Source organism: Dicentrarchus labrax, unplaced genomic scaffold (genome assembly GCF_905237075.1).
Source record: "Dicentrarchus labrax unplaced genomic scaffold, dlabrax2021, whole genome shotgun sequence".
NCBI classification, from domain to species: domain Eukaryota; kingdom Metazoa; phylum Chordata; class Actinopteri; family Moronidae; genus Dicentrarchus; species Dicentrarchus labrax.
In genome coordinates this window covers 4,731,886-4,751,515 of record NW_026136720.1, presented here as the reverse complement: position 1 = coordinate 4,751,515, position 19,630 = coordinate 4,731,886, and the positions used below count along the sequence as shown (strand labels likewise).

The 19,630-nt window shown below is 38.9% G+C and overlaps 1 protein-coding gene across 1 annotated transcript in view; it reads right to left on the bottom strand.

Annotated features, from left to right (window-relative positions):
* Nucleotides 1-19,630, bottom strand: part of cdh13 (cadherin 13, H-cadherin (heart)) — a 318,397-nt gene that overhangs the window by 196,729 nt on the left and 102,038 nt on the right. Inside the window, exons 3-4 of the mRNA XM_051381597.1 lie at nucleotides 17,384-17,595; nucleotides 5,495-5,608 (exon numbers count right to left, since the gene is read on the bottom strand). Of these exons, the coding sequence (XP_051237557.1) occupies nucleotides 5,495-5,608; nucleotides 17,384-17,595 (326 nt within the window). The remainder of the gene's footprint in view (nucleotides 1-5,494; nucleotides 5,609-17,383; nucleotides 17,596-19,630) is intronic.

Genomic DNA, 19,630 nt, shown 5'->3' with positions numbered 1-19,630 from the left:
GTGGAAGTTTATTCGGTGTTCCTGATATTTCACAGTCTGAATATTAATAAAACATTGCTGTGCATGTGTGACATACACGTTTCATCATCCATATCCTCCAACAAGACATTAAACATTAACAACGTATTATCATTTAACACAACCGCTATAAATGTCTCAATTATTTTTGCATGTGCTTTGTTTTTGCCAAGATTTTGTAAGGCCTATAATAGTAAAATATTATTTAACAGAGAAAGTGAGAAAATAACTGGATGCAACACAGGCCACAACTAGTCAAAGTTAAGTAAATTTTATTCATATAGGCAAAAATATGAATTTGTGTCAGGGGGCTTCACAATCTGTACAGCGTTCAAAACCATCTGACTTTAGACCAGGGGTCACAAACTCAAATTGTCTTGGGGCCAGTGCTGGAATTATCATCTCATAGGAAGCCCGCTTCAACGCTCGAGCAAGCAAAATGTTCTGAAAAAATATTTCGATCATACTTAACAACGAAAAACAGCAGTTTCTATCCTTTTGAATATCATCTTTGTTATTCACAGCCAAACAACAAAGGAAGGCCTGAAATCTACTCTCTTCTTATCAACCATATGTACGCATTTGCAGGGACCTTTTATATATGCCATTATTTTTTTCCCCAAATGAAACACATTCTTAAAATATAGTTATATGTTTTCATGTTAATTGTGTATGAAAGGGTAGTTTAAATTGATATGAAACAACTAGGGGAGGACTGAGGGAGATGGAGGAATTGAAAAAGCCCCAGACCGGCGGAAAGTCCTCCAAAAAAAGGAAAAAATAGAAGAAACCTCAAGAAGAGGCACAGAGGAGGGATCCCTCTACCAGGACAGACACACATGCAACAGATGTCGAGTGTATTGAACAAACCAACAAAATCACATTATACACAATTTCTGATACATGAAGATTCTAAAACATATGAGAAGAAACTGAACAGAAAGCTGTGGCCAGACTCTTACATATGCAGATGGGAAAAAAGGGGAAAATATTAGACCTACGTTACCATCCTTTACTTTTACTGGCTCTACTTCCGGTATCGAATCCACTCTTTTGTGTATGAATCTCTGCATAGTCTCGCTCTGAGCTATATCACTGAACTCATATCCCCACACAGTACAGCTAGACCCTAAAGATTGAGAGCTGTTAGCCATCCCTCAATCCCGTCGAAAACATTTAAGAGACAGGGCCCTCTCAGGAGCTGCATTAATGCTCTGGAATAGTCTCCCTGAAAACATAAAAACAGCAATCCCTCTCCTCTTTTAAGCCTCAAGACCCACTTGCCTACTCCTGCAATGACTCCTGACATGATTTGCACTTTTGCTTTAACGGATGTAATGTGCGTATGTATGAGTATTTAACCATGTATTAAAGTACTTACCGCACTTTGGTTCAAACCCGGTTTGTTTTTGAAATCGCATACCACCAATTTCATAAATATAAATAATAAAGTAATTTTTTTATTTTTTATTTTGCCACTTCAATTTAATGGTCATATAACATTCAGCCTTGTCAAAAAAAAATAATTTTGGCTGAAAATGAAAATCTCTAAAAAGTCAAAATATGTTTTACCTACTGTATGCTTTCTTGAGATACTTTGTGAAAGCCAATCACTTGATGCTATGCCTCAGGAAATATATGCTTCTGCCTTTAGTCATCTGCAATGCCCTTCCTGGAGTTGAACTTGGATGTTTGATTTGAGAATAAAATATGGAAATCTATGCCTGTGTTCATCGTAATATTCAGAGCGCAGGATCTGACTTAATGTTTCTGACCGTGGCCTCGTTTCCCAATAATGATTTCTCTTAGATGTGAAGTGTTCCTATAAAAGATAGGTGTGTTCCTATGAGAGTTCATTTATTACGTATTTTTGAAAGCAGCAGATTGAGGATTTTTTGGTGTAGCTGTCTCTCCTTCAATATTGCCATACCATAGAAATATGCTAATTTTGGTGTCATATTAAAGCATCTAAACTAATCGGAAAAGCACAATATTAGGTCCAAACTGAAATTTCTTTACAACATTAAGCAATAAGATGTCACTGAGAAGAAACTATTTATGTTAGCATATATATTTCACATATATGAACAATTAGTAATCATTGCATTGTGCTGCTGTTGTCCCCTTTAAAAATGGGCACTGCAAATGATTCTTGAAAGATCTCTCATAGTATCTAAATTATACATACTAACGCATTACTTAAAGCTTAAGTAGAGTCAACTGTTACTTGAAGCACACAGTGTGTGTTTAATGTGACCGGAGGCTCATTGTCAGTGATTTTGCTGCTGCATGAGTTACTTGCCCTTAAGCAAAAAACTAACCTCAGATTTGCAAAAGTTGATTGTTATTATATGCTCCCTAAACAACGGAGCAGTTAAACTCAACATTTTAAAATCATCTCACCTATCCGAAATACCACAGGATCTCAGTGCCTAATTCAAAATATGTTACATTTCAAATGCATTTCAGTCTGCTTTTACCACCACATGCTGCCACTCTAGTGTTGACTTAATGACAACATTTCAGCTCCTGACAAAAACAACATGTGGCTCTATTTGTAGGCTTAAGCAAAGCATTTGATTCTGGATCATACTTTCTTCTTCATATATTTATTCAATTTTTCTTGATGACTCAGCTGTTTCGATCTATTTTAAAAGTTCCTAACTGGCCAGCTGACTTCCAAAGAATAAAAAGGTACCTCTGGGAGGATTCTTTCATTCAGTCAGGCAACCATAATTCAATTGTATATGACTATGTTAATATTTATAGGCAAGCCACACCATCTATACTGCAGTCATTAGATGTTTTATATCACAGGACTCTTAGATTTATAACCAGTGACAGCTAAGCAAACCATCATTGTGACTTAAACAGGAGAAAACACACTACTTCACTTGGTTTAAAGATCGTCTTGTTTTGCAGGTTCACAATTTAAAAGCTGTGCTTTAGAAAAGCTCCATTCAAATGGAAAAAAAAAACTGCAGCAGGATCAAAATTGGATCACTTAGGTTTATTGTGAAGTATTTATCGAATCCTCCATCTATTATAAGTACCTGCAATTTTGACTCTTTTCTTCTCGCTAGTTCATTGCCAAAAAAAAACTAATAAATATATATTATATTTAGGAGGAAAATACATTCTGTAATATTGAATGGTATTGTGCAGGGGGCTGCCACCCATTGTGGCATCCTGAATGCAAACAAGAGGCATTCAAGAAGTTAAACACAAACCAAGACAAACAGCAGCAATAATGTCAAATTGCTGTCTATTTGGGACGGAACTCTTGTCCTTGTGTTAAGTGGCCAAAAATGGATGCTTTCACTATGTTTTAGTCATCACAGTAAAACAGAGGTAGGAAGTACAAATACTAAGTTAATGTACTTAAGTCTTTTTTTTCAGGTATTTGTAGTTTACTTGAGTATTTCACTTTACAACCCACATTTTTAAACAAAGATCTGCACGGTCTAAAAACAACAAAAACCATGTGAGAGACAAGAGAGGGACACTCAACCATCCTTATAGTTTCAGTTAGCTTTGTACAGAAACCGCCTGTAGAAATGTCTTTCAGAGAAGTTTATTTTTATACTTATATTGCAGAGCCAGTGCTTTTACTTGAGTAAAGAAGATTAATCAGTACTTCTAATTTAAAGTTATTCTTTTGGCCTTTATGCCTTTATTTGGCATGACTTTATTTGCCTTTTATTGAGACAGCTGAAGACAGACAGGAAAGGTGGGTAGAGAGAAAGGGGATGACACGCAGGAAAGGGCCACAGATCGGATTCGAACCCGAGCCCTCTACTTGTTGTTTTTGAATGTATGTTTGAGAATGGGTGCTTCAAGCTAAATAATGTGTGTACTTTTGCAAAGCTCTGCAGTAAAATAATGCCCAGGAAACAAACACAACACTCCAACAGGTCTTCACTCTATTATGAGACTTTTTGAGGCATACTGTCAATTCAGCTCCTTTTTTTATCTTAAGAAATCATTAAAGCAAACAATAATGCAAGGACTTCCATTTTCAGTTAGTATAACCGTCAGAGCATTGCTGATAGTTACATCCACACACTATCTGTGTCGTTTTGGTGCTTGATAGAAATATTAATAATGGTAATCATTCACTTACATATACACCTATACACACATCATCATCACCATCACCACCAACAAGTCAACAACAACAGCAAGTTAAATGTTATTGCTGTGTTTCCATTAGCCTGGTCATGAGTTCTGTGAATGATATGTACTCTGGGACAGCAGAGTAAAGTATCTTCTCTATCGATTAGTCCTTGGCCATTGTGTATTAGCCGACAGCAGCTGTCAGATGAAAAAATATGCTAAACTGTGGCCACTGAACTTTTTGTTCAAGCAAGAGCAAGGCAGCAGGAGTCTGACTGTGTGAAAAATGTATATGGCTACAAGTTAATGGAGTTTGGTAGAAATTCAGCCGCAGCCTCTGATGGAAATGTCCCTGTTTCTTATCGTAGTCTGACACAGGGGCTGATCTAGAGTTTGGTGTCAAATGCTATCAAATTCAACACATTAATTTAGATTGATTTTAAAAAACTTACGTGTTAAAAACAAAAATTAATGCATATAATTTAGTGATCTGTTATGGAAAACATTTAGACTAAGTGATCAGCTGAAGTTCAATGAAAAAGAGACAGAAAAGACAGAAAAATGTCGTAAGGTTTCCAAAAAATATATTGATTTCTAATGTCACCTTTAGGTTTTTCCATTTTAATGCTTTACTCTGAGTTTTACCCTTAGGTTTGAGCTAACATGTTCAGTGTTGGCCCTTAGTGGGTTTGCATCTTATCATGGTGTCCAAGAGATATAAGCTCAACTGAAAGTTGTAAGTAAGTAAGTAAAAGTTCATTTAAATAACATGATTATAAGCTTGCCAGAATGGTGGGATATGAAAGGAAAAGGAATGCTTCCTATATTTGAAATGTATTTCATATCTGTAAAATAGTCAATGCAAATCAACTTTGTGAACACTAGATCAATAAAATAAGAAAATATTCAGTGAAGGCAAATCACTTTCCATTTGATTGCATAACAGTGGTTAGGAATTACTTCAGGGACCCATCTCATGCTTGTCTGTGAGTTGATGTGAAATCATAATCACAGAACCATCACTCCTCTTCTCTTTTCACATTCTTATATTTCTCCACTTAGCTACAGTCACTATTTACCCATGAATTATCCATAGATCTGCATAACATATTAGGGAGCACACCATATTCCTCTCTGTTTTGGGATAAATAAGAACAGAGTGAAAAAAAATAGCATAAAAATCTAATTTTCAAAAGCTTTAAATTATGCACAAATTGAATTGATCGTCCTGTACGTTGGGAGATGTTCTCTCCGAGGTGAGAACTTAGATTTTTTTTTCTTGTTATGTCCAATGTGAGACTTGGATGCTGTTGGGAAATCAAGCCCACCTGAGTCTATGATACGACCATGTGTTTCTTACCTTGCCAATGATCCTGGGGAAGGGAGCTCTCTGGTTCTCAGTTATGATCATAGGAGGGACCAGCAGGGATCTCTTAGATCTGTATGGCAGCGTCTGGCCAAGACCCAGGATATCCTAAAACACAAAGAAGAGAAACCATATTGTTAAACTTTGAAATAACAGTACCCCATGTAGTGACGCACTTTGTCATTCTTACACCAGCCCATCCTCGCCCAAAATTACTTGTTAGCATCTTGTTATCAATTAACATAAATCCCACCGATGACGCATAAACTCACACATGGCAAGCAGTCAACGATGCATTTTGAAATGTTGAGATGAATGTTTAAACAAACTACTCTTGAACTGATTCCCAATTTTGATGGCAGAGTGCTATGTACTGTATAAGTGGGAATGCAAAGAGGCTGAGCACCTGCATCTGGCAGGCAGCATATGTATGTGCTTTACACATTTGGAAAGAAGAAGAGAAGAGAGGAGAGGATATTCTCTAGGCAAATATGAAATAGCTGCTGCTTGCCCTGCAATTTAATTTATATTTTGTAATTCTTTATTCAGCTTGAATGTTAAATAAGTACAGGAGCGAGAAATAGATAAAAACTAATAATTTAAGCAAGGGCAACATAGATACAGAGACATGGTGAAGATGAAGAAATGAGAGATGACAAGGTTTAGGTGAAGCAATTGCATTGTTCATGCACATGAAGCCAATCTGAAATGTTATTTTTGCTCTTGAGAACACAATAGCTTCATCTTATTTCATCTCCCACCCTCCTGTAAACAAAGATGTGGTTGTTACTGTGCAATATAGAGAGAGATTCCCCCCCCCCTCTCTTCTCCAGCTTGATTTCACTGATACAGTTATGGCCGCTCTGCTCTGGATGTTGACGAAAATGATGTCTGTCACTGACACTATGAACAGGAAGCTGGAATCCTGGCTGCAACCTAGAGGTGATGACCTACAGGGGAGGAAAGTCTGCTGACTGTCTGCACACCTGGACCCCAGCCAAGGACAGACGACAAATACACACACCCATACACACACCACTGCCATACCCATACAAATATGTGTTTTATTAGACATACGTATTATGTTATAATTATTAAGGAAACAGAAACATTATATTGGACTATACACATATCTGTGTGATATAGGGATAAGCTATTCGTGCTGAAAGGTTCAAACTATTTCATATAATCCATTTAAATCTAAATTTAGCATACATTTAAATACACTATCTTTATTCCTTGCCCTCAGACTGGCTGTGTTTATGTCTTTAAAGAATAACTGAGAAACGATTAGCTTCCCAAGCAGCGTGGCACTGTTCAGTGATGCATCCTGATCTCCCAAAATAATCATAAGTCGGCTCAGAGGGAAAGCGATGACCTGCATAGAGAGCTAATCTACGACCTGTTTCCAAAAGGTAACCCAAGGACAATACTAGAATTGTGTCTATGAGATTCACTTTTTTGGCACCAAAGCTACACAGATCTGCCAGCTTCCATAGATAAAGCCCAGTTTTCTTGGCTACAGTGTTTCACAGATGGCAGTAATACGTAGAAAGTGGTACAAGCTAATGATAATGAGGAACTTCCACATCATAAAGACTACAACAGGTAATTCAAGTCATATAACATTCGGCCTCTTATTTGCTAAAAACATGTTAACGCAGTTAAAAGTAAGAATTACCTGCAGTGGGAGACGCTAGGTCGTAAAATATGCATCATCAGCGATAAGCCCCTGTTGCATTTCTTCTATTGCTTGTAGTGCGATTGAAGCAGCAGTTAATAGTCAGTCGCTTATATTGTGTCTCTGCTTTATAGTCTGAGCAGAGAACTCCTCATTAATAGCACAAGGCTTCTTTTAGAGCATCCACCCCTCAACCTAAATCAAGAGCATACATAGCATACATTTGGCGTGTCTTGGGCGAAGTAAAAGTCCCATTCATTTGACACATGGCAACATATCTATGAATATTATATTCCATTTATGCCAATAGATCCACCTAAATGTTACACACTGGACCTGTGACAACGACTAAGGTGGATTTTCGGCAAAGAACTTCCGACCGTCATTTTAGTCTGTTCAGATGCCAGTGGGGCCCTCACTGTTCATTAACACTGCTAACAACACAAGGGGACTCTGTACACTCTGGCGAGCGACAGTTTCCTGAGTGAATTTATTTATTTTGCCTCTTTTTCCTACCGGCACTCAGCCTGCCAGCTGCTGTCAATCAAACACAGGCTCTGACACGCCCCTCAAGAGCTTTTAGACTATATTCATAGAAAAACATTCTTCCATGATAATACAAAATCTGAGAATAACAATTAGAAACCACTTTTGACATTATTTTTTACATCAAAAACGAGATGACTAAATGTTATTTTGGTTGAACAATAAACCCTCTTAACACTAATCTGATCTGCCCCATGCAACCACAGTCCTGACTGTCCACACAATGGCAGTGACTGCTTAAATGTTGAGCAAAATGACAGAACAATGACAGTGAAAGAAACAACACAGCAACAGTCCCAGTCACTGAGCCATGGTTAAAATGACAATACAGTTTCAATATGAAAAGGAAAATACCGGGCTGAGGTTTTTGTGTTATCATTTGCAATGCAAATAGTCTCTTTTGTCCTTCATCTTTTATAGCCTACTTTACAACACTTTAGTGACAATGTGTGCTGCACACAGATGTGGCTGTGTGTGTGTGTGTGTGTGTGTGTGTGTGTGTGTGCTGTTTGTGTGTTTACTGTTCACACTGCTGTTCTTGGCTGACAGGGACTCTGGCATCACTCTCACCCCTGTCAGAATGACGGAAAGAGAACAGGTAAGAGGGAAAAACTGAGCCATTTGTTTACAGCGCAGTCCCGACACCCAGCCAGAGAGGGCAACGCCAAACACTCACAGCACTAACTGCCTCTCTCCCCCGCCCCCTTTCGAGCTACAAAGGTCAGAGAGAACACAATGAAACAGTAATCATAAACACAACCCGACCAGAACAAACCAAAGACACACTGAGCAGTCTCTGAAATGGCCACTCTTATCGAACCCACTGGGGGATGACCTTCCAAATGTCAAAGACAGAAATCTAAAACTGGACCTGAAGCGGTTAAACAGAACACTGAGCAAAAAAAACACTGTGAGAGATTTTATGACCTATTTTGAGTCTTAAGAGCACAGCCAGTGGTGTGTGTGTGTGTGTGTGTGTGTGTGTATGTGACCAGTTCACAGGCCGGTTGATGGACTTTTAAGAGCTGCCTGTAAAAATCCGGCCTGAGTCTGAAGCCCAGGGACGAGCGCAACAATCCCATCATGCACAGGTCTCAGCTGAGTGGTATTTGTAAAGGAGAGGAAGAAGAGCTGGGAGGCAAACAGGCACCATGAGGTAATTTTAGTGTGGAGGGTAGTAACAGGAGTTAGGGCTAAGACAGACCATGCTGTCAAATCCACGTCTTCACTGAGCTGAGATGTGCTTTAAAAACCTGCGTTCTGCAGGTGGATCAGGACGCGCTTACAAAAGCGTTCAGCTGGATACAGATGTTGGTCCTGCTCTTCGAAGATGGCTCACCACAGGGTATTATGGGAAAGACTTGCAGCCCTACTTTCGTCCGTCTCACCTTTTTACCTTCCACTTTGCAGCTCTCCCTCATTCCTTCCTCTCACTTAGCAACAGCTTTTCTTCACACTTTCTCTCTTTGCAGTCTGCATGTGTGATGAATAGTGTTCGTACAGCTCGGTGACATCGTAAGAGAAGGAAGCCATGAATCTTTAATGTGTCCTGTTCATAAATTACTGCTGCACCATCAACCCTGATCCAGCCTTAATACATTAGCTTGTCTCTCTCTGTCTCTGTCTCTCAAATGATCATTAGGGCATCTCAGTGCACTGAGTTGCAAGTGTCATAAAAAGAAAAAAAAAAGTCTGTTAAGAAGATTTGAATATTAATCAGAGTCAGATATGCCTATATGTTTACATGCATATTGTACTATATTATGTGTGTATGGTTGTGTGTGTGTGTGTGTGTCCCTGCGTGTGAGGGAGAGAAAGATGGAGCCTTTGTCATTGTCATCTGAGCGCAGAGTTACTGTGGCAGTAAAGTCACGTCCTTGTCTATTCTGCCTTTTTTACTCTCAATGCTATATTGAGAAGTGTCATTATTCATTTGTGACAATGTGTTGGAGACCTGGTGAGAAATGGATCATATCAAGGCCAACATCGGCCAGTGGTGACAGGGATGTACAGCTATTCTATGTGGGATAAACTCTTGGATATGCAGTCAGGTCAGGCAATCAGTCTGTTCTCCTAATACCGAGTTAAGCTCACTTATGTTAGTGTCAGCCGTGTGTATATGTATGAAACAATGCATTCAAACATCGCCTTATAACACGTCCCTCGAGGTGGCTGTTGACAGCACAATGTTTCACACTTTGTTAAAATATAATCAATGAAGCATAAACACGTTTTGTCTTAGTCATGCGGAATATAGCGAGATGCTGATGACTAATGCTTATTTCAAGTATTCAATTATCTGAATTAATTAATACTGTGCCAAAGTGATTATGTGTGTGTAAAATCTCACCTGCAGATAGTGGTATGGGCCATGTTCTGACAGAACTAATGCTTTTTTTTTTTTTTTTTTTTTTTAATCGATAGTGACAGCTGAAGAGTGACAGGAAAGGGGGAGAGAGAGAGGGGATGACACGCAGGTCGGATGCAGCAAGGACTCAGCCTTTGTATACGGGACATCAGCTCTGCCAGGTGTTCTCTAATTTGTCTTCATACTATATGGTTCATGTGTTAGAGCACGTTAAAGGACTGCACGCAATGTCATTCTGCAAATTACATGTTGTGTTTAAATGCACTTCAGCACCGTCTCTGAATCTTCACCTCCAGCAGAAGAAACCCCCAGCATTGTGGAGGGACATTTAATCTGTATTTATAAACCTTACTCATTCCTCGCCCCTCAGGAATAATATATTAGCTGTTTTAAATATAAAGAAACGTTTCCTATTTCCTCTTCTTGAAACCCACTTCTAAAATAATGTCTTTGTTATCCTCTGCTGACCTGAAAAAGTCAAACATGTGATGATCCATGTTTCCCTTGACTTCTGTCAGAGTCAGACTTTTCTGTCATCTGTAGCTGATACAGCACTCAGAAGGGAGGCTTTTAACTAAATCTAAGACACCTGAGCATCAGTTTTATAATCTAATTTTAGCTCCTTCATTTCTGTCGCCACCTAAGTTTAGGATTTATTCCAAAATTCATAACAATAATACTTGCAGTATATCCTTGACCTTTAAAACTCCTGTAATCCAAATTGCACAAATGTATGGGCTGGGCTCGAAAATGGTGTGAAAGTGATACTTAGTTATCTGAAAAATGATCACCAGTTGAAAAATGATGAGCTTCTCGGTTATCCTTTTCAGTCATGATAATGAAAACACCATTAGGTGGAGGGTGATTTTAGTATTTCACCTGATATGAGACGAAGCAATTTTTACAATTAGCACAGCTTTTTTTAATTATGCACATCAATAATTTGAAGGTGAAGGTTTGCTGTGCTGCTGTTGTAAATTAACATGACGTTAAGCCTTTTGGTTTCCTCTAGAGTACTGACTCCCACGCATAAAAGCTGACAAAAAATGTGTAAGTTAGCAGACGTATTAAATCATTTCAGCAACAAGATGGAGGGTTACAAGGAACCAATGTAAAAAAAAAAAAAAAAAAAACAGACAATAGACAAAGGCAGTAAACAGAATTAACAAATGACAGCTACAGAACAAGCTAAGGAGAGATAGTGTGAGTGGGATGGAGACAGAGAGAGGAAGATTATTTGTGTTGTGCTGTATAATGTGAGACGTTGTGCTGTGGTTGCAAGATGTCACATCTTAGTCATCCCCAGAAAGCCTTACTGAACATTGAAAGCTTGGTTAGAGAAAATCTATTTGCCGTTGCAGGATGAGGATTTTGCTCTGGATGCAATATTACATTTCATTCAGTACGCAAAAATGGATGAAACATAACAAAAGCAAAATAAATAGGCTTTTGGACTCAGATTATTTTGCCTCTTATCAGTTGTTACATTTGAATGGTGCCTCTAAATGCCCCCCTGAAGGTAAGCAAATGTTCTGCATAACTGTTGTTCTGCACAACACAACAAAAATAACACGTAATAATACACACAAAAAAGTCCATATCTTGGAGCCTGCATTTGTTAAATTGAAATGCATTCTTCCGTTAATTCACATATTGATCGGTTGAAAAAAAAAGGGGGGGAATAAATTACTCTTTGAATTCAGAGTTTTGCTCATAATAGGAATCATTCATCAGCCGCCCCTCTCCCTCTGGGCCTGTGTTACAGCAAACTAACAGCTCGCGCAGAGGAATTAAAAACTGATTCTCTCCACCTTAGCTCACAGCGTTATCAATTATCACCAGCCAATATTTTCTGCTACAATACCATTAGTAGTGCCAATAAATTCACCATGGATTGTTTCCGTTCTGTGTTAGGAAGGAAACAAAGGTAGGTTTGGGCAAATACAAAACCTAACTTTGACAGGAACACAATAAAGAGGTTTCATTACTAAAACACCATTTCAAAATGCAGCCTGCTGTGTGGAATAATTGAAAGAGAGGGCAAGGTAGCTTGAGTAACATGTGTTATTTCTCAGGTTGGAGATATAAAGCTCAGCATCCCAGTGTATGTCGGTGTTGTCAGCAGAGTCATTCCACAAGTTAAATCCCTGGCTTGAAACAAGCTTTAAAATATGCCACGAGTTAGTTACAGATTCTTTAGAAGCTGCTACCGTTTGATGGGCCACTTGGGACAGTGCAAAGGCACAGCGTTGGGGAGTGTGTGGGGGGACTACAAGATATGGACAGAGAAAGGGACAATAGATTTTCTGACGATATGAGTCCCAGAGCTTGAGGAGCTTCAGCAGATTAATTGATAGTGAAATAATGAGAGCTTTTAACCACTCTGCCTCACTAGAGGACTCCTTCTCTCTCATATGCTTCTATTAGCTTCAGGATGTCTCTTTCTCTCTACCCTGCTCCGCCAATGATCTTTTTTCTTTATTCGTCTTGATTTCTCTCTCTACCCTTTGCCTAATTCATGCACTTTGTGACTGTGAGTGCTCTGCAATTAACATTGGAGTAAATCTACTCTAGGATAGACATTCAAGTATTTGTGCACAGGAAAGATAAAATACTTAATCTGAGATGACAAAAAAGACAAAGACAAAAAGAGAAAATGGTGAAAACTGTGGGGATAATGTGTTGTATATTCTATCAATGCTTTCTGTTATTCTTGAGTAACCTGTTGTACCACCCCTTGTGGATAATTAGAGTTAACATGGGTCTTTTTTTTTGTAGTTTTGGACTTATCCTGCGCCATAATTTGTCCTTGGTAATAAGGTTTCCTTGCTCTGCCAGACTCCATTGTTGCGATGTCACCATGTTCCCAGTAGGCCTGCATCATATGAAGAAAATCGATGTGCGATAACACTGTTCAATTGTGCAATGATGATATGAATGAATATGAAATAAACAAATATTGAAGCGTACTTTGGCTATACAATTCATATGTCAGCTTAGTTGTCTTTAAATTCAGAACTAGATTAGAATTGAATACTTTAAATATAACAATGTGGTTTCTAGAGGTTTACAACAGCAAATTCACTATATGAACAGAATAATATCTTACTGGAAACAAATCTAAAATGTCAATAAAATAAATCATATTCCTGACATCACAACACTGAGTGAAGTTTATAAAGAATGAAGAACACAGTCAGTCAGTATCAGTCATTCATCCTGTTCTTTGTCCTCCTCTGATGTGATTCACTGCCTGCAGGTAACACTGGGGAGAGAGGAGGGGCTGGTTTGTCTCAGCCAGCAGCTACGTTTAAAACAAGAATTTGCCAGATTTAAAGATAGATGGCAAACTACATATAGACAGCTTCCATTTTAGCTTCTTTAACAATTTGGTATTAGCAGAGTTAGCACACTGTGCTTGTGTTAATAATAGCGGAGGTGGATAAGAGACCAGATATCGCTTCTTTGCATGGTTACACTTGTTGAATAGGTGTATTGATAAAGCATTGCATTTATTTTGCATGTACTTCCAATAACAAGCAAAGCTGTCGCCAACTCGAGTCATTTTCAAGTTTACTTTGTTCACTCCTCTCTCGACCGCAGACTCTCTAATCTGGTCTGTCCACTGATTTATCTGTGTGTGTGTGTGTGTGTGTGTGTGTGTGTGTGTGTGTGTGTGTGTGTGTGTGTGGGGCAAGCTGCAGCCCCGACATTGAGCAGATGATAAATACTATGGTCTTAAGCACTGGGGCCTGTTTAATGCTGTGTTTCTGTACTTTTCCCTAAATAGTTTTTCTTATTCAATGCAACAGGCAGAATGCTAACATTTGCTAATTAGCACTAAACACAAAGTATATATCAGGGTGAATATTATTAGTTTTTCAGGTATTTAGTTGTAAACGAAAATATTGGACCAACTAAAATGTTGACCTCATGGTAACGCTAGATGAAAAGTCAGAGGATCGCCAAAGGTACGACGATTACCTTGAGGCGGACATAAATGTGTATGCCAAATTTTATGGCAATCCTTTAACAAGTTGTTGAGACATTTCACTTAAAAAAGCCCAAATGTAAGCTTCATGGTAGCGCCACAGGGAAAGCCCGGGGCATCACCAAAGAACACAAATGTCTGCACAAAATTTCAGGGAAATCTATTTAATACTGGTAGAGATATTCCAGTCTGAACCAAAGTGGTCGCTTGGCCTAGAGCTATGCCTCATGCATGGTTAAAAAATGTAACTCCTATTCTCCTGGTAAAAATAAATGCACAACAACATGAAATGCCACAAATTCACTCACACAGATGACAGACCATATGGTCACATTAGTCACTAGAAACTTCACTTCCCACACATATCTTGCCAAAAGACTAATTCACTTATATCCTCAATGACTTGCCAAGGTAACACCCATAGACTGGCTAACCAAATAAACGATGGTGAGAAGCACAAACAAATGAGAGCCACATCATGCCGAAAGGAATGGAGACATTCATTAAGCTAAGGGCTGGAGGAATGGTAGCAGCAGGGCTCCGAGCACTGCAGCAGGAAGACAGATGATCTCTGAGAAAATGAAGGGAACACCAACTGTACCTGCAGTCCCTGGAAACTTTTCCTAATCAACTTAGTGTATTTGGACTAAACAGAGTGTGAATTGAGGTATATGCAGGATATGAATGAGAGACAATGGTGCTTATTCAGGTGGACAGAGTTTTATAAGGCAGTCAATTTACTGGCTACAGAAACACATTTCTGTAGATTACACAAACAAAAGGACACACTTGCAGAGAAACAAAGCTCAGTGTTGGGGTGCAGGCTTACGGGCCAAATTCCCATATAATTGGAATTGGCCAGTGTAACCCTGGTGCATAAACATTACAGCTGTTTATGTTCCCCTGTTCTCCTCTCCTCCACTCCATGTGACCTCATGCATGAATAATGATTAAAAACATGAACAGAGGGGAATATGTGCACATTTGGGTACTCATCAAAGTTAAAGTGTATCCGTTTTATTCTTTTATTCAAGAATTCCACCACACTCGCTCGGAGCATGTGTAAAGCATATGTGCAACCCGCAGTGGACCCGTTTACAAGTCTTTCACTTTCGCTGGGGCATTCCAAAGTGTTAAATGTCAGTAATCTGGATCAATAATCCAGACTGTCTAATCAAACACTAAATCCAATGGCCTGCAGACAGATTTAGTAATGAGCTCAGTTGTTGTTGCCATGTGCAACAGTGGTAGAAACTGACACATCTCTGGTGATGGCTACGATATGCTCGTAGGCTTGGCAGAGCACAGCAGCAGCTGTTCTCATGGCCTCCTCCAGCGGCTTTCACATGGTCTTCTTTAGTAAATCAAAACTCTTTCTTTTAACTTCTTATATGGTTCTCTTGGTGAACATAACATCAGTCACCTTCTTTGTGCTCTCCCTCCGTGTCATTTTTTACTGAGGCTGTAATGTCTCAGCTTGTTTTAAAAAAGAAGGCTATTTTTCTTTAAATGATGTATAAAGTATTACCTAAATATCTGCATCACTTAAGTTATTTTTCATCTCTTCTTTTAAAGTCCAATTGGTTTCAAGGCTTATAGATGTGGGTGTTTCCTAACTGCCTAATATGGCATCTCTGAGGTGATGCAATTATGGTAATTGATGATAATTAAGGTTGCATGAGCGTGCCTCACATTTATGAGTGATTATAATTCATCAACATATGCATGAATATGACTGACAACAGATGCCTCTGAACATTTGATGAATTTGGTTTATAATGTGTCTAATTTGCAATTACGATTATTAATGTACGAATGTTTTGTGAATAACACCCAGTGTCTGTGCTTACACCTTCTAACAAGCTTCCTATGCTAAACCCTCCATCATGTGTCTTCATTTAAAGGAATAGTGACATTTTGAAAAAGATTTGCTTTCTTGCCAGGAGTTAGATGAGAGGATTGACGGCACTCTCACGTCTGTACAGGAAACCAAAATGGGGCGTTGGGTCAAGACGCGGAGATTGGACGTGGGTTTATAAAACTTTGCTGAAGGCCTAAGGAGTTAAGTACATGGGCACAAATAGCTTAGAGTCTTTTAAACATATTCATCTGTCAGCCACACGGCAGGGGGGTGGCAGCATTTGTGTTCTTAAGACTGGAGGGTAATCCAGTCACACAAGCTGAATAAGTCTCTCATCAAAAATATGTGTGTGTGTGTGATATGTGGACTAGCAACTTCCATACAGTTTAATTATGAACACTTAACAAAGTCATAGTTTATATCAGCATAATTGAGGTAATCTAGGTAACTGAAAGGAATAAGCAATGAGGGCTAACTTAACACAAACTATTTCTTTAACATAACGTCACATAGTCTCTACAATTTCCAATATATTGTGTTTACTTGGGTAAAGTTCTTTCACAGGAGAGTATCTGCAGCACAGGGAGAATTCTGTTGCCTGTCTGCACTGGCGTTGCAATGGCGATAATAACTGGCTCAACAACAAGCACACTGTCGTTATTTTCTACAGCTACTGTTAGCTTCGCACAAAGATTCGAAACAGCTAATCTAGCTCTGTTGAAGGGTAACAAAATCCACCTACAAGCATTTCAGGTTAATTCATTTTATATTTTTTATTTTACCTTTGTTTTACCAGGCAAGACAGAAAGAACAATTTCTTATTTGCAATGATGTAGACGTTAAACATTAAAATATTTATTGGCTGGGTGCAGTAACTTGCGTTAGTTGTCAATGTAAGTTTTACAGGCAACCGAGTAAAGACATACCGCCCCTGGCCAAGAAATAGTCCTGCACTTAACCCCCCAAAATACTGCAATGTGTTGTGTTTACAATTTATTTATGTACAGATCAAACAAAAAAGATACAAGATACTAATTAGTGAGTTTTAGAGGCGCTGGTAGGCAGATTTTGTCACCTTCGGGTGGAGCCAGGCTCGCCGTTTCCCTGTTTTAAGTCTTGGTGTTCAGCTAACCTGCTGCTGGCTGTAGATTCATATTTGCAGTACAGGCATAAGTGGTATCAACCAAGCAAATAAGTGTGTTTCCTAAAACATCAAACTAAAAAACAACTCATAAATCCTCTTATTCACCCAGGGACATTGTTATTTGATCACTGGTACATTATGTCCAGTTATACTACGTTAGTAACCTTTTCAGTCTTTAATTAAGTGTAACCTTTTCAATTGTGATGAAGTGTAAATAAAGAAACAAATAAAGAAATAACACATACACCACTCACAAAAAACCACACATGCACCAGCAGAAATGTCTACTAACCCTGAGATTGTGCGGCGACTGAATTGGCAGTCCACTGACTTCCACCTGTGCCATGTCATCTGCATGTGCGCTGAGCCCGTGGATGAACATGACTGGACTGGTATACTGGACATCTCGCTGAGGAGCCAGATTCAGATCTCCGTCCACGTGAAAGCTGGGGTCCGACACCTCAAACTTCACGTCCTCATTCCCCGCACAGTCATCAAACTCGACTGGAAGAAACACACAGAATTGGGTTCAGAATTGTTATGCCCTATCTCCGAACAAATAAGAAAAAACTGATATGTCAAGAAAAATCTGCCATATGAATCACAGTCACTGAGGTAAACAGGTAAAACTCAGATATAAATGGATACCCTGAAGATAAACAGATACCCCGAAGAAAGAGTGGGATGTTCTGAAAGGCTCTGTCAGGTAGGTTACAATAAAAGTCACTGATCTCTATTCACAAGCCTACTGCAATATTTATGGCCCATTGCACAATATGCTACGCATTGTAGACTTATTAATGTGTCTGACTTACTTTTGGAGAGCTGTTGCATTTACTACAGAGAATGCAGTGGCACCCAGCTGCAAGAGCGGATGAGAAGAAGGGATTTAAGGTACAGGAGAAGAAAAGTGTCACCTCTGAGTTATGTGCATGTGACGCGTGCACATGTGAGCTTGTCTTGTCTGACTGAGGGAGATACCGCCAAGGACTCCGCCAGGCTTTATCCTTTCTGATCATGTTCATCCTCTCTTTATCTCTCTCACACACTCCACTTGGTGTCACGACATGATCCCTCCCCACCCTTCATCCTCAGTCCTGAAAATCCTCCCCTACCTCATCCTTCATCTCCTCTTTACCTCGGCCTCCCGTGATGCTTTCTTTCTGTTTTGGTTCGAGGAGGGAAGGGTCCCAGAGGAAGTCTGCATGCGTGGATGTGTACACGTGTTGTTGATCAGTAAAGCAGGTGCAACAGCAATCACATGGTACTGTACAAATCTCAGTGTGGGTTTGAAAGTGCAGAGAAATTTCAAACTTCAGACGAGCCTGCTGCAAACATATGGTAGCTTATAAGTCTTTATTATTTCTTTTTAAATTCTGTTTCATATCAGAAACTGCCTGCAATTTAAAACATGGCATATAGGATATTCCATATGGCTATCATTAATAATGCAGCCACATGTTTCTGAGTCTGAATTTTACAAGTCTACGAGTCTACAAAAACTACTAGTAAGTTCATCGCAAAAACAAGGAAAAACTAGTTGATTTTATTTGGCCACTCCACTGTGAATATCTCTATATCCTGACTCATCAATTATGGATGCGATTCTTTCGGCTTAACATAACACAGAAAACTCTGGTAGCTCATGACCAGCTGAAGGAAATTGTTCATAAAAGATCTGGAAAGCTCTCATCAGTGTGATCTGTTCACATTGGGGACTAGGAGGCCATCTTTCTTTTGAGGAAGAAATGGGTTCAGTTTTGAGCCCATATTTATCAAGTTTCTCGGAGCAGCTTGTGGATCGGTGGTGCCTCTCTGAAGATAAAGCACAATTCCCAGTGCAAGAGGCTGTAGACTTTCTCTACTGAACCAGCTCATTAAAAGTTGAAACCAATATATATATATACTGGAAATTGCAGTTTTCAAATAAAAATGAAGGATCAGTAATAGAAGGTGTCAGGTAAATTTGCATTTTCAAAATGTATCAATTGAGCTGTCATTTTTAATGTACTGCTTTCAGGCACTACTTTTCTTTAGGCTGTATGTTCTTTAAAGTCACAAACAAGATTTTCATAAAATCAAACCCAATGTCTTATACTTCTATGGTTGGCATTGTTTCAACAATAGTCATTCTACATGTACATTCTATAACAACTTCTATATACAGTAGTTTCATGGGAGTCCACCATTCCCATGCAGGATTCAAACTACCTACGTATTTACACAGAAGGGACTAACAAGAAAAGCAAGCATGTAATCCAGTGTTACTGTTTTCAATTGTATCTAAAATCAGTCTCACTATTGTTGTTTACTCCCAGTATCAGAGCTATATTAAGTTATTGCTAATATAAATCCTACCTATCCTATCACTACCTTCACATTAAAAAGCACTGAGCGGCTATAAGAAGTGGTGGCTTTTATGGTGAAGAAGCTACAAAAATGCATGCAAAACAAGACCTGGTAATTTTGTGCATTTTTTGACAGCAGATCAGTTTTAAGTATTGCAGCGACTAATGAAGAAGGATCAGCCATATTGAGC